At 46.1% G+C, this 15400-nt stretch overlaps 1 protein-coding gene across 1 annotated transcript; it reads right to left on the bottom strand.

The window, feature by feature from the left end:
* Window positions 1-2815: 2815 nt before the first annotated feature.
* Window positions 2816-12892, bottom strand: FGF23 (fibroblast growth factor 23). The gene is made up of 3 exons (XM_019464807.2): window positions 12604-12892; window positions 6410-6513; window positions 2816-5205 (listed from the first exon to the last, which is right to left on the bottom strand). Exons 1-3 carry the CDS (start codon window positions 12797-12799, stop codon window positions 4768-4770), a joined length of 738 nt encoding a protein of 245 aa, XP_019320352.2. The 5' UTR covers window positions 12800-12892; the 3' UTR covers window positions 2816-4767.
* Window positions 12893-15400: the final 2508 nt, after the last annotated feature.

Here is a 15400-nt window from a genome sequence, read left to right as displayed (position 1 = left end):
GTTTACCCTTCCCATTTTGGGATAATTTTGCCTTATGTACCCATCTTCCTATATCATAAACCCCATAGTACCACATTGTAATTTTTGCTTTAAGTGGTAAAGAAACCAAGGGAAAGAAGTATACCATATATACATGTACATATACATACTTCTAGCTGTTTACCTGTATGTAAAATCTGCAACAGCTTTCAAGATTTTATCTTTGTTTTTCAGCAGTCTGACTGATACACGGAAGTGTGGTTTCGTGTTTATTTTGCTTGAGGTTTTCTGAGCTTGTATTAGTACATTCACTTTTCACCAGTTTGGGGAAATTTCGGCTACTATATCTTCAAATATTTCTTAAACTTTTTCTGCTACTGTCCTTCTGGGACTCCACTTACACATGTTTTGGGCAGTTTGATACTATCCCACAGATTGCTGAGACTCTGGACATTTGTTAAAACTTTTTTTCTCTTGTTCAGATTAGATAATTTATATTAATTGTTTATATTAAATGGATATTTATTCTTAGATCTCCAATCTATTAAGCCCATTTAATACATTTTTCTCTTCTGTTATTATTTTTCAATTCTAGATATTAAAATCTTTTTAATGTTTATTTATTTTGAGAGAGAGAAAGAATTCTAAGCAGACTTTATGCTGTCAGCACAGAGCCCAATGTAGGGCTTAAACTCATGAACCATGAGATCACGACCTGAGCCCAAATCAAGCGTCGGATGCCTTGAGTGACTGAGCCACCCAGACACCCTCAATTCTAGATTTTTGAAAAATTTCCTGAGATTCCTGATCTATGTATTCCTTGATATACTTTCCTTGAAAACCCTTAAACATATTTATAATAGCTCTTACCTGCTAATTCCAAGATCTGGGGTGCTTTCTAGTGATTGCATTTTCTCTTGACTGTGGGCCATTTTCCCTTATTTCTCACAGAGTGTGGATGAGACCATGCATGGAGTCTGGTTTATGTCATCTTCCTTTAAATGGCATCTCATTTGTACAGGAAGACACTTAAATTAGCAGCAGACCATTGTGGCCTTGTCAGGCATGGTGTAATTCTCTGTTACAGCAGGCCTATTTCATTCCATTTTAAATTTAGTTTTAGGGTGCGTCCTTTTCTCTGGGGCTCACTCCTTCTAAGATGTGGCCTTTCTACATCTCAGTTAAATGGTGATGCGCTCAGTGATCCCCTGTGCCCTGGCCTAGCTGGATTTCTGATACTTCTCAGCATTTTATGGCCTTTGGTATCATTCACTGCTTATCTCCCAGTTCTGTGGCAGGTGGTCTTTGTAGGGTCTTGCTGAATTTGGCCCTGCCGCAGGTGCAGCCCCGTCCTTGGCCAGAGACCTGCAGTGAGCGCTCATGCAGACCTCTCTCTTGTCAGCTACCCTGCCCCCCAGCGTCCAGCTGCTTTTTCAGATCAGTGCGGGTGCCACCCTGCCTGGGTTCCATCTCCCTGTCATGTGTTCCGAGGACAGAGAAGGGGGATGATCATGGGACTTGTTTCTTTTCTCCCAAAGATCAGAGTCTTGTGCCACTCCATATGTGGAAACAATTGCCCCATATATTTTGTTTTATAGTTGTTTTGGCATGACAGCACATCCATTACCAGTTACCCTGTGATGGCTGGAAGTGGCAGCTATGTGGTTACATGTTAAATTAGTTAAGATGTGGTTACATCTTAATTAGTTAAGATGTATACAAGTTCTGTATAAACATTAAGTATCTGTACAAATACGTATGAGGGTTATGATGCTATCTTTATCCTGCAAGGATTTATAATTCTGTGGACAAGATAAAGATTGGGCTTTAAATACTGGGCATCCTGCCTATGTTTAGATCTCTGAAGCTTCTAGCAGCCAGATTATATAATGTATCACGAAAGTGATATGTACAGATTTCTTCACTTGCCTTCTCCCATCCTTACTCCGCTAATTATGTTGTGTTAAAAGCTTTAAATTTCCTTTTCCTTAGGGAGAGCTTTCATGGACACAGAAAAGAACTCTTCCAAGTTTGTGCAGGGGATATGTCCACATGTTAACTTTTCTCTACAGTGTTCAATTCTCCTATAATGGAATGAAGGCCTATTTATTGCAAAATGGTTATATTGGTACTGTTCCATTTTATTGGGTTATCAGATTTTAAAGCCCTTCAGGCCAGAAATGAAACAGAATCTCTTACCCCTTCTGCCTTTTATTTCAGAAATACTAAGTTCTGTGTTAATTGTTACAAGGGAGAGGCTAACATCAGGCAGTGGAAAAACTAGTTTTGAGCTGAGGTAAATTAGAATGCAAATGTGTATTTGTATATAATTGTGATATAAATGTGTAATTGTCATCTTTGCTTCCTGTTTTGGTAGTTGGTCAGATAGAGACTAAAGAAGAAATTCTGGGGACACCAGTGTCAAAAAGAGAAGACATAGAGTCCATGGCTTGGACTCTCAGGGCAGGAACACTGTGTCTGTGTCAAGTACATACTAGCTGGTTCACTGGGATATTGATGTGGTTACGTCTGTTGGTATTTTCCAAGTGAAAAATTCTCTCCTTAAAGAAAACACTTTAGAGCTAGAGTGATCAGAAATTCAATATTGATAGGAAAGTTTCCTTGTTTTCAGTAATTCTGTCTGAATTAACCAAAACTGCTGAGTCCATTTATGAATAGCAAGGACTGAATATTTTAAAACTCTGATACTCTTTTCCAATTCAATATTGCTGTATCTGGATTTTCACAATGCTGCCCTCCCATAATCCCTTTCGTTATCATATTCCGACATGCTTTCATGTAGTAATACAGAAAGGAAAAGCTAAGAGAAGCTGAGATAAATTTTATTTTTCTTTTAAACAGAAGAAAGAAAAGAGGTGGGGTTACACTTTTATAAATATCTATAAATATCGAGCGATAGGCAAAATTTCCAAATAAATAAATAAATATTGCCACATGCTAAGGAACATAGAAATTTATGGGGACTGCCTTGGCTCCTACCAAAGGAAAAACCCCTAATAAATGGTATTGGGTTTATAAGATCACAACCAATTTTCTACCAAAGTCCTTTTGAGATTTTACATCTAGTCAGTATTGGGGAGCTTCCAATAGCTTTTATATAGTATAATATGAATGAAAGGAAATGAAAACTATCGAGAAAATATTTGCCATGCACTGCTATATAGTAGTATATATAGTTTTAGTGTTTCAGAATGGGCACTAGTCCTTCAAGTTCAGGTGAAAACAGTGGTCCAATGTTTCATAAGTAAAATAACGGATCAATTTCTAAGGCTGGGTGCATGATGGCAGTGGAAAGAAAACAAAGTGGGAAGAAACTTGTTTAAATCTCCTCTGCTTGTTAGCATCCTGCTCTGTAGGTTGAGAGGAACAGAGGTAGGAACTTGGGGCCCCCTTGTGAAGCAGGTGGTAAGGCCGTGTAGGGGGAGGCTGAGCCGTCAGGGCCACCTGTCTGGCGCCTCGGCTGTTTGGTAAGTGAGGTTTGGTTTTCCCAGGACTGAGAACCATCTTCAGGTAATGCCCCCAGGATTTGCAAGTGGACAAAGACTCCGAGTGGACTCCTGCCAGCCCGGCAGTTTTAGCTAACTCTAGCCACTGCTGCAGAGCTGTGAAGAGAGTATAGTGAAGAGCTGGCAGCTTGGTCTTTGTGGAATGCCTACACATGAGTCCCCTGATTACTGGACTTCTTTCCCCCTGAGCCCTTGATACCCCTTCCCTTAGACATAAGGACACAGCCTGCCAGTCCACAGAAAGCCCAACCCAGAGCGGTCCCGTTGTCCCAAGGCCCCCTCGTGTTACTACAGTTTTGTAAGTCATCCCAAATGCGGTACTACTCGACCTGGAAGTAGGCTTCATCGCATGCCTCTTAGGGGAGTTTCAGTTTATTTCCATTTAAAATATTTATTTTTATTTCCTAGCAGGGGAGATTTTCAGGAGCCCATGCCAAAGCGCTTCCTCAGGCCACATTCACTAATGCCAAAGATGGGGTCCATAGGGCTGTATCACAGACCGCTTGGGAACAGGCAGGGCCCCCAGGCTCTGGCTGCATAGAAGGGGAAAGAATGTGGCAAGGGGTCCCTGCCCCGTAGGGAGGTTGAATTTCCTAGCCTGATTTCTTGCCTCAGTTCTCCGAGCATTCTAGTTCCATTTCCACCAGCCTGCTACCAACCTTTTTGACAGCTCTTTTCCAGAGATGCTCTAAGGAAGGGCGAAGGCCTGAGATTAGGATTGTTAGCCGTTTGCCCAGTTCCTCCGTTAGTGCCCTAGGTCAGCGTTGCAAACTCAAATGCCAGCAGGGCCCAGGCAGGTAACCTGAATGTAAGGAGCAGTGGAGAAGCTAACTGGTACTCGCTCTTCCTGTCACCTTGGCAGCAGTGAGCTCAGGAAGCCATTGCTTGGTTTTTAATGCTAGACTGACGAGGAAGAGAGGCACAGGGGAGAGAAACTGCCCAGCCTGGTTGGGGCAGGGTGGTGGGAATGAATGAATCCCTCCCTCCTTAATGAGGGCGAAACTTCTAGTTTCTCTTTCTGGGCTTCTAAGTTCAGAAAGGTGGTGTGGGTGGGGTGGGGAAGGCAGTGAAACCGCCACCACTCGGGCCTCAAAGGCGCATTCCCGGGGCCCTCCTGGTGGTCGGAGAGAGAAACAGGCTCCCGCACACCTCACCCCACCCTCCCGCTCCGGGACCGCAGAGGGCCCAGGTCCCACCGGAGGCCGGAGGCCGTGCGGCTTTCGCAAGGACGGCTCGGCCACGGCTTCCGCTCCTGGTCTCCCTAGCTGAACTTGGGGAAGGGGCGGCACCTCTCCACGCCCATCCCCCCGGCGTGCGCGTTCACCCTGTTGCCCCTGAGCACCCCTAAAGGGTCGCTGGCCACCACGCCGCTGTCCTCGGCGCTTGGGAGCTCCTGGGAGCAGGAGGCCGGCGCGGGGGTCATGCGGGGCCTGGGCTTCAGCACGTTCAGCGGGTCGCGCTCGGCGTCCTCGGCGCTGCGGGTGTGGCGCCGCGGCCGCGGGGTGTTGAAGTGGACGAGGGGGATCTCGTTCCTCCGCGACAGGAACTGGGAGTAAGGCGGCGGGTTGGTGCCCGGCAGGAAGGCCCTCTTGGCCGGGCCCAGGCTGACGAGGAAGCGGTGCTGCGGGGAGTGGTACACGTCGTAGCCGTTTTCCAGCGTCCGCTGTCGGAACCTGCAGCTCTCGGGGCTGAAGAGGTGCTGGAGGGGCAAAGCGAGAGCGGTGAGGCCCGCCCGGCCTCCGGGGGCTCGGTCTGGGAGGCGTCTTGAACCCCTCGTTCCCTTGGGCGGGGGAAGCGGTGGCCCTGGTCTGCGGGGCCTGCACGGGGTCCCTGGGGCTGGGCTGGCCACAGCGGGCAGCACTTTGGGCCCGTTTCTGGAGGCAGGGCCAACTTGGAGGCCACTTGGGCCTCTGCCTCTCAACCCTCTTTCGGCTGAAAGTTGGCTTGGGTCTGCCTCCTTACCTGGAGAAAGGAGGGGGCTGGAGTTTGTAGGGCCAAACATAAGGGAGGGCACTCCTATCCGAGATTGGGTGAACTCTGGCCACCGATGACCTAGGTTTGAGCCCCGGCTCTGCCACTAACTTAGTACAGGCCTTCACCGAATGCCTGCTAGGGCGTTCACACACGATTTCATTGAATCCCCTAACTCCATGGAGTGTTTTAGCAGATGAGGACTATCAGTAGGTCTAAATGTGGTCAGCAGATATTTTAAGTCGGTGCCTCTATTTGTCCCACAGAGAGTTGTCTACTCCGGGTCAGATAGTGTTGTAGGTGCTGGGACATAGCAGCGAGCACAACAGAAAGTCATTGCCATCATGGTATTTCTGGCGGGTCTGTCTGGTGGTAAGAGGCTCCGGAGATGAGCGGTCCTACCATTGTATGATATCAAAACCCTTTGGAATATGCCTGCAACCGGTAGTTTGGGAAATCCTTTGCTTGCCGATCTGACCCACCAGCAACCACAGTTGGGGAAGACAGAGATCCTTAATGAGAGATCTTTAACTGCAGAGAGATCCCACTTCACTTTTTCCAGGTGAGGAAACTGACATTCAGAGAAGAGAGGGGACCGGCCTAAGGTCAAGAAGGTCTAGTGAAAGAATCGGGAAGACGCCAATGGCTTCTCACTAGAGTAGGCTTCTCACTACGCACAAGGTGCTGTGAAGGTACAAAAGTGGGTGCCAACAGGCAGTCACTCTAGAGGCCAAGAGCCCGGGCTCCAGAACCAGACTATCTGGGTTCAAACCCCCGTGTATAAACCTGAGCACCTCCTACTTAGATTGACTACATCACTCGGTGGCAATATCACCAAGCACTAAAAATGGAATCTTTAAGCTGTAAGATTTTATGTTCTGGTGAAGAAATGAATTATCTCTAAATGGCGACCAGCACAAAAAGAAACTCACCGATCCAAAGATATTGCCTCTGAAGTCCATACAGAGGTACCTCTGACTCATCACACCTGTTATCACCACAAAGCCGGCATCCTCCGATCTGATCATCAGGGCACCTGTGGAGAAAACCATCCAGGTCGAAACCTGGCTGCACATCCAATTCCTATCTCCAGGCACTTCTTGAAAACCCACCTCCATGAAATCTCCCTTGATTGACTTTAATTTTTTAAAAATTTATTTTGAGAGAGAGAGAGAGAGAGAGAGAGAAGACATGCACATGTGTGTGAGAGGAAGCGAGTGAGAGAGAATCCCAAGCAGGCTGTACACTGTCAGCATAGAGCTCAATGCAGCTCAAACCCATGAACCATGAGGTCATGATCTGAGTCAAAACCAACAGCCAGATGCTCAACCAACTGAACCACCCAGGTGCCCCTCCCTTGATTGATTTTAAGGGTGGTGATGATTTCCTTTCACTTCACTCCTCTTGCACTTACTTGTTCACCTTCGTTTCTTTGGATTCTCCCCTCCAAACTACCCGCCCCCACTCTTTGCTTCCTACTTTCTCCTCTTGTCTGTACAGAGCACTCCAAACTCCTGTGCTGGACACATGTTTCTTTATTTTCCCCATTGCCTGGTTAATACCTCTTAATGTTTGTGGTGGTCATCACATTCTCCCATGCCTTCTGGGCTTTTGTAATTTTTAAGTCTATGCTGCGATGTCTTTCAAGGATCTGGCTTGCATGTAGAGCCTGAGCTCCACCCAGGAAAGTATACAGTAGTCAGTGACACATCACCCAGCACCCATTATGTGTCAAGAACTGTATTAGAACCGATCTGTCCCTCCCTTCTCTGCTTATTGAAGTCATTCATCTTTCAAGGCCAAGCTCAGATGTCACTTTCTATGAAGACTTTCCTAGTCTCCCTAATCAGAACTAATGCCCACACCTTTATTACAGCATGCATTTCATTCACCTTGCCTTAGCCATGTTTACTAAGTGCTTCCCTATGAGTGAGCTGTTTAGGAGCCGAGGGTTTATCTTTCTATGTCGAATAGATACCACGGATGAATGTGATTTCTTCTTGGATCTTCATTGCTGTTCTGTGTCCTTTTCTTATTTGGTGGTGTCCCCTCCAGTGCTGTCCTTCATGGTCTTTCCATGCCCCCACTCAACAACCAGGCTCCAACAAGAGCTTGACATCCACATGTACTACCTATGTTTTCAATAACTGATGACGCCCTGCCCTCATTGGGACTTGCAATTTTAACCATTTGCGATGCATTGTAGCAAGGACTGATTAAGTATGATCTAAAGCTTTCTGTTTTGTGGCAAGAGTACAATTCAACAAGACTTCCACCCCAAATGCTTTTTAATTACCTGACATCTTCTGCTTAGAAATCATTTCTTTAAGTCTTTGGGGTCACTTGCATTTGCCTACTGCAGAATTCCCATATGGTTCTCCTTTGGCCTCACAGCCCCCAGGCAGGTATTCAAGTTTCTTTTTCAGAAATGTCATGTGGAGATATTGTAAATGTCCAGCACCTGTGCCCAGTAAGTGGTGGAGCCTCATGGGATGACTTACACCTATGTCTCCCCCTCTTACCCTGTGTCGGCTCAATACAGAGACTTCTGAGGAGAGTAGCAAACAATACTTAGACACTAGCTGAGTATAGAGCCTCATGTGGACAGAAATTAGAATGATGTGGGACAGAAGGAAAGAGGGCAGGAGCAAGCCCAGAAAAAAGAGAAAGCAAGATGGTTGAGGAGAAATGTTAATTTGTTTTCAAGCTTTGCTAAGGGTTAGCCTTGAGGGAAGTTTCTGGAAGCGGGGTGGGGTATGGGAAGTGCCAGGGGTATTTAAATTGCTCCATAACAAGGACTGCCTATGTGTCTCAAATATATGGCTAACTCTATGGCAAGCCCTGAGGGAAACAAAAGGAATGTGTAAAATATAAGCTTTTGCCCCACCCACTTTGGGAAAAAAATAGACTTAGTGTTGCACTTTTTAGGTACTCTACATATTTTAAATTCTCAGAACAACTATGATGTTGTTGATGTTAGCATTAACATGGTTTGTAGCAGCATCCCAATTTATGTGAAAAGGGAACTAAGGGCAGGATTCAAGCACAGGATGGTGACTCTAACATCCTCTTTCCATGACCCTGCAGCTTGCCTCCAACAGGAATCATCACAAGCCTGAGAAGATGAAACCAAGTGCCAGACACATGCTGTGACCCATGGGAACCCCAAGTCACGCTGCCCCTGAGTGTGTCCGGGCAGGGTCGCTGACCCAGGAACGGGGGTACCTGGATTCTGGTCCCACCTATGCTACTTACTGACTTGGTAGTCTTGGACAAGTCATTGCTCTAGCCTTGGGTTGCTCAGTTGGGTAAAGAGAATAATAGTAGTGGTCCTGCCTACTTTGTGGGGTTCCAGTCAGAATCAAATGCTATCATGGTTGGAAAAGGGACTTTCTTCAAAAAGCGTTGGGAAATGGCAGGCATTACGTGGCATGTGCTGGTCTACCATTTATGACACTCGGGAGCTCTGGCAGCCACGAGGGCTTCATGCTGGGGGCAGTGGGGGCAGTGTGCATGCCACCTGTGCTCCTGAGCTCCAGGGCTGGTCCTAGTAGGAAACCGCCTGCAGGGGAACAGCAAGCAACCACCACAAAGGATGCACAGACTTGAATCAAACCAACATGAGCTAGCGAGAAAGTGCAGAAAATGTTAGAGACAGATTGCCTTCCCTTTGCCCATTCAGAAAGCAGGTTTTCACAGGCTGCACAGATTCTAGAGCAGAATTTGGCAGAAGGAAGGCACAAATCACTGGCTAGTGGAACCACTACCTGTTGCAGCCAGGTGGGATCAATGGACTGGCATGTGGAAGAAGCATGGGGTTGGGGTCAGGGTGTCCTCAAGGTGAACTTAAGCCAGTGTAGTTCTTTAACCTTTGTTTTTCATATGTAGGGAATTCATTTATCTCATTTGGTCATCTTGAGGATGTCATGAGATAATATTCTTATCCACAATAAAAACATTTCTAAATGCTAGTAATTTTACTACTGCCACTTGCCTCCACTCTGCTCTATAAGTAGAAAATTATTGGCTCTGTTCTATTCTCATAGCCAGTAAATGATAAATGAGATGATAGATGCAAAGTGCTTCGAGCTCCCCAAAAGAAAGAGAAGAGTTTGTAAGTTTAAAGAGCCCGAGGATGGGGCGCCTGGGTGGCTCAGTCGGTTGAACGTCCGACTTCGGCTCAGGTCACGATCTTGTGGTCCGTGAGCTCAAGCCCCGCGTTGGGCTCTGGGCTGATGGCTCAGAGCCTGGAGCCTGCTTCCGATTCTGTGTCTCCCTCTCTCTCTGACCCTCCCCCGTTCATGCTCTGTCTCTCTCTCTGTCTCAAAAATAAATAAACTTAAAAAATAATAATAATAATAAATAAATAAAGAGCCCGAGGATAATTCAGCTTTGGGTAAAGAAAAGTGCCAGTGGGGAAGACGGAAGAAGGAAATATACCAGGAGTTCTGGAGTGATATTAACCAGGGGTACTAAGCATCTCTTCTGCTGTTTCTACGAAGCAAGGCTGGTGAGGAGTGAGAAGGTGGCCCTCTTCTTAGTGGGACAGGAGACATAGAGGTCAGAGAGTCTCCCTGACATCAGTGCTGTGAGTCCCAAGGGAAGTTATAGAATCTTATAGGGCAGGTAATTTCACGATGACCAGCAACTCAAAGATGGGTTGGACACTCAACTATTAATCAGGAATTTACTAAAGCACAATAATCAAATGAATCAGATTTCACCAGAAATATGTAATAATTAGGAGGGGGAAACACCACACACCTTCCAGCAGGGTGAAAGCAAATCCTTCACCAGTCTGTGAATTACCTGTGCTACCTATCTGCATGTCTCAGTGTTTCCCCTTAACTTTTTAAGTTACTTTTGATCTTAGTGTCTACATTTATTTTTATAATACACACAGTAACTGATTTGAATAGTACAGAGAGTTATATAAACTGGGAAAAGTAAGTCTCCCTCCCACCCCCCTGACCCCCCGCCCCCACGCAGCTTTGTGTCAATTTCTAGAGACACATGCTTAGACACCATCTACATCTAGCAAAACAAAAACCAATTTCTATTTTTAAAAAAAATCTGAAATCAGTTCCATTCATTTTGCTTCTTCCCAGTCATTTTAATTCATTCCCAACTAGTATCAGTGCCTTCTCTGGGGCTGAGTTCTACAACTCAGGCTGTCTGCTTCATGACATAGGCTGAGCAACACACACTGTACCTCACATGGCTCACCACAGCCGGTGAACACTGTCTACTCCATGTCATGCTCCAAAGGACATGTTTTTGGGGTTCCCTTCAGTGAAAGATTCTGTTAAATATCCATTGAAAAAAAAACGAGCAAAAAAAATGAGTACACATCAAAAAAAATGAATACACATCAAGTGTATCCAGATTTATTCAGATTTCTGCCATTATTGGACTCAAACTTGGCTTCCCAAATGTTGACTCCTGAATCCTACTACATATCCTTGAGTTCTGGAACCTGCCTGCTATGTGGAGAGAACTTTGATCCCTCCTTTCATCTCTACTGAGCACCTGAAGAGGTGTGCCCAGCTGGCTTTGCATGTGCATGTATCTTGCTACAGCTTTCAAGACCTTTGATTCCACAAAGCAAGGCCAGAGCAAAATTATTGATGAATTCATTACAACAATAGGGCAAATAATTATTCCTATAAGAAGTTTCCTTTCACTGGGGCGCCTGGGTGGCTCAGTCGGTTGGTTGAGCGTCCGACTTCGGCTCAGGTCATGATCTCGCGGTTTGTGAGTTCGAGCCCCGTGTCGGGCTCTGTGCTGACAGCTCAGAGCCTGGAGCCTGCTTCGGATTCTGTGTCTCCTCCTTTCTCTGCCTCTCCCATGCTCATGCTCTGTCTCTCTCTGTCTCTCAATAATAAATAAACGTTTAAAAAAATTTTTTTTAAAGTTTCCTTTCATTGAACAGAAACTGTAATTGCTCTGCACTGAATCTGCTTGCATTCTCCTGAATCCTGAGTGTAATTTCCCCATGTTCTCCTAAAATAGACCTTGTCTTTTTCAATATGCATCCCCCCTCCCAGCCCAGCATCCCCTATATAGGTGCACGCAAAGGGACCCTCATTTGAAGCATAACTAATTGATCAACTGTTTGTGGATTGTGATCCACCTTGTCACAAACCTAACCTTTAAGATCATCCCAGTAGCCTCATGTTGCCAAGAAGTTCCCAACTAGCTTGATTGCTACTGAGCAGACCTTTCAGCTCCACAGAGAGGAGTCACCAACTGATACCAAACTGGGTACCTCTGAAGCCCCTAGTAAATATGTTTGGTGCATGGGTGCATGGGTGCATGGATGGATGGATGGTTCATGCACTTGGTCAGACCCACCAAGACAACATACCTGGGCAGTCTGTCTTTAATACATTTTTCTGAGAAGTTTTATAAGGCCTGACTATTAGAAGCTCAGAATTGGAAAGAACCCCTGGGTTCCTCTATTCCAATCCTTGGTCTGATACAAGAATCTTCTTGACAACCTCTGTTGTTAGCCCTGTCCAAAGTTTATGAGCCAAACTCGATGTCAATGGCCTGTCTGGCTTTTTCCCTCTCCACTTTGTTGCCTTTCTTTCTGTACACTTTTGGACTCTTTGGGTAGGACAAAGCAAGAGTAGCTGCCCTTGTGGGAAGAGGGATTATAGTTAAGACATTATTTATGGGTGCCTGGGTGCCTCAGTTGGTTATGCATCTGACTTTGGCTCAGGTCATGATCTCACGGTTTTGTGAGTTCGAGTCCCACTTTGGGTGAGCATGAGCCCCTCTTCTCTCTCTCTCTCTCTCTTTGCGCCTTATGGGATTTTCTCTCCCCCCACCCCCCTTGCCCCTTGCTCACTTGCACCCTCTCTCTTTCTCAAAAAAAAGTAAATTATTGGGAGAAACAAGTAAACACTAATTGGGGAGGTGGCAGAATCTTCTCCCCAGGTTTAAACACACACACACACACACACACACACACACACACACACACACACACGTAGATTCTAGGCAAGAAGCTAGGAGGCTGGATTAGTCCTCTGGTCTAGCCCAAGACCTCCCCAGGCCCCTTGGAGGTGGGTGGACAGAGGAGCTCCCCCTTCTTTCCAGCACAGATGAAACCCCTACTCACTGTAGATGGTCTGATGGGGTGTGCCATCCACATGGCCGTCCTTGTGTATCTGCAGGTGGTAGCTGTTCCTGGCTGTGGCCGTGTACAGGTGGGTCAGGCCACCCCAGCTGGAGCCCAGCAGCGGGGAGGTGTTAGGATAGGCTCTGACTACCCAGCACAGGACAGAGACCAGGAGCCCAAGGCGGGTCCCTGACATCACGGAGCTCTGAATGGCTGACTAGAGTTTGAAACCTGACACTGCCTCCCTGACTCCCTGGTCTTTTTCTCCTCTTCTTTGTGGGTATCTGGCGTGAGGATCCTAGGCTGGATTCCCTCCTTTTTTCCCTCGGATTTTTAAAGGGTAGATGTGTGACATCAAACAGGAAAAACTCCACTGTCCACATCCTCTGTGTTGTAACCAGCCCATTGGAAGAGAAGGCAGAGACCTCGGAGGCTCACGGAAGGCACGTCGTTCCAGACACACACACACACACACACACCCCTCAATTTCAAGCCAACGCTCCAAAAAGTGAATGATGTGTGGGCAAAAGTTATCTACGACTCTGGGTTGTCTGTTGACCTGCCCCACTTCCACCAGGAAATGTGAAGGCAGTCAGCGGTTCCGAAAAAAATCCAGCTTCAGTCATGCAGTCAACAGACTCCTATGCAATTAATCTCCCATTGAGTCTACTCATTTTGGTTTTCTCCGTCCTTTTAATTCCAATCAGCAGCTATGTATCTGGGGCTTTCTCCCTGCACAGCACCAGGTGGGTGTTTTGAAGTTGCAAAAATAATACAGGAAACCATCAGTCAGAGGGCACCCTCTGAGACCCCTCCTCATGAAGATATGGGAGCTGGGAACAGAGGTGCAAAAACCAAACTTGCCACCTTGGGAAGATTTCAAAATAGGAAGAAAGGAAACCAGGCCTTGAGGTCACCACTACTCTATGAAATTCTGAGGTTTGATTTCTCAGTTTTCCTGGTTTGGACTGCCTAAGGGCAACTAAACTGGTATTATGTTCCCTCCAACAATACACAGACTAAATCAGAGACCTCATGAAGCTGGGAAGACTGGGGACTGAGCACAGGGGATTGGAACCCAGAAAGGTATCAGGAGCAGAGTGGACAGGGTGTCCTTGCAGTTAGTGTCTCCTGGGTGCCTGGCTCCTGGACACTGGACACTGGACACTTCCCTGCAGACCCTGCTCACAGGTGTGCCCTCTGGGAAGCTACATTTGATGTGAGGCGATAGTGGCAGCACCTGCGGTCCAATGGGGAGCAAACTTCTGGAACACATATCAGAAAAATAAACCCACAAGGAGACTGCTCCTCTTCCAATTTTCCATTCACTGAATGCATGTTGGTGTCAGGCTGGACTTCATGGTTGATAGATGAGAGAGCAAGGTGTGGTCTCTGCCTCAGGGAGCTCACAAGCTAATGGAGGAGGCAGAAACAAGAAGGTATCACACAAAGCATAATAGGATGTACAATCATACAGGTGCAGGCAAAAGAGATGCCATTTGTTATCCTACGTTTGTGTAAGTTTTGATAGTTTATAAGATATTTTGATATGTATTAGCTCATTTGAATCTCACTGCAACCCTGTGAGATAGTTCCACCAGGCATTATCAATATTTTGATTGTATAGATGGTGAAATGGCAATCATGGGTTCATATGTCCAAAGTCACAAAGCAGATAAGGGAGAGCCTGGGTGGCTCAGTTGGTTAAGTCTCTGACTTCAGCTCAGGTCATGATCTCATGGTCCATGAGTTTGAGCCTTGTAGTGGGCTCTGTGCTGACAGCTCAGAGCCTGGAGCCTGCTTCAGATTCTGTGTCTCCCTCTCTCTCTCCCTCTCTGCCCCTCCCCTGCTTGTGCTCTGTCTCTCTCCTTCTCTATTTTTCTCAGAAATAAACAAACATTTAAAAAAATTAAAAATCAAAGTCACAAAGCAGATAAATGGGAGAGCTAGGATAAGGCCATGTGTTTCCCTAGACTGCTTCTCCAGCAATGACCAACACTTCTTGAGAGCTTACTAAGGGCTTTACTTGTAACAACTCATTCCGTCTTCATAACTCTTTGAGGAGATGCTGTTACCTCCTTTTACACACATGAGGAAACTCATGCATGTGGTTTGAGTAACGTGCCCAAAGATGTACAGCCAGTGTGTGGAAGGGGTTGGATTTGAATCTGGGAAGTCTGACCCCAGACCCAGACCTCCTAAGGACTTTGCTAGATGTACAAACCCACACAACATGTTAGAGCAAAGGTGACAAGAACCAGGACTGGGTAAGAAAGTGCAAATAGCAATTTCTCTAGTAAATACAGGCCTTTACCCAGGATGTGTCTCCAGGATACGGCGTGCTATCTCCCCAAGTTAGGTAGATGATCTAGGCCATATAAGACAGCTTTCTTTAATAACGGCAACAGAATGATTCATAACTAGAGTACCACATCTTAGCGAATTGAAGGAATAGTAAAGTTTCAGAATTGAAATACAGATCATTCAGGAACACTTGCTAATTGATAACCCCATATTTCCTTTCTTGGTTGCAAGATGTAGAGAAGGGAAGTACCTGTGAAACAATCAGCAGATACTGGGAATCTTCTCTGTGCAAGAGAGAAGAAAGGAAGGAGTTCCAGGAATAAAAAACAGAACAAACATCCTCGAAGAGCTTACAGTATAACTGAGTAGAGGAAAACCTTGCTCAATACAAAGCACTGTGGGAGAAGAGCTAAATTACCAGGATGTGAAGGAAATGCTAATGACTTTCAGAAAAGGGTGAGAGCACAGTGGGTGGATGCTGTGGCCAAGGAGG

This window comes from Panthera pardus, unplaced genomic scaffold (assembly GCF_024362965.1).
Source record: "Panthera pardus isolate Hobbes unplaced genomic scaffold, ASM2436296v1 HiC_scaffold_6, whole genome shotgun sequence".
NCBI classification, from domain to species: Eukaryota; Metazoa; Chordata; class Mammalia; order Carnivora; family Felidae; genus Panthera; species Panthera pardus.
Note: the sequence above shows the minus strand (reverse complement) of the source record. Positions and strands in the feature narration are given on the sequence as shown.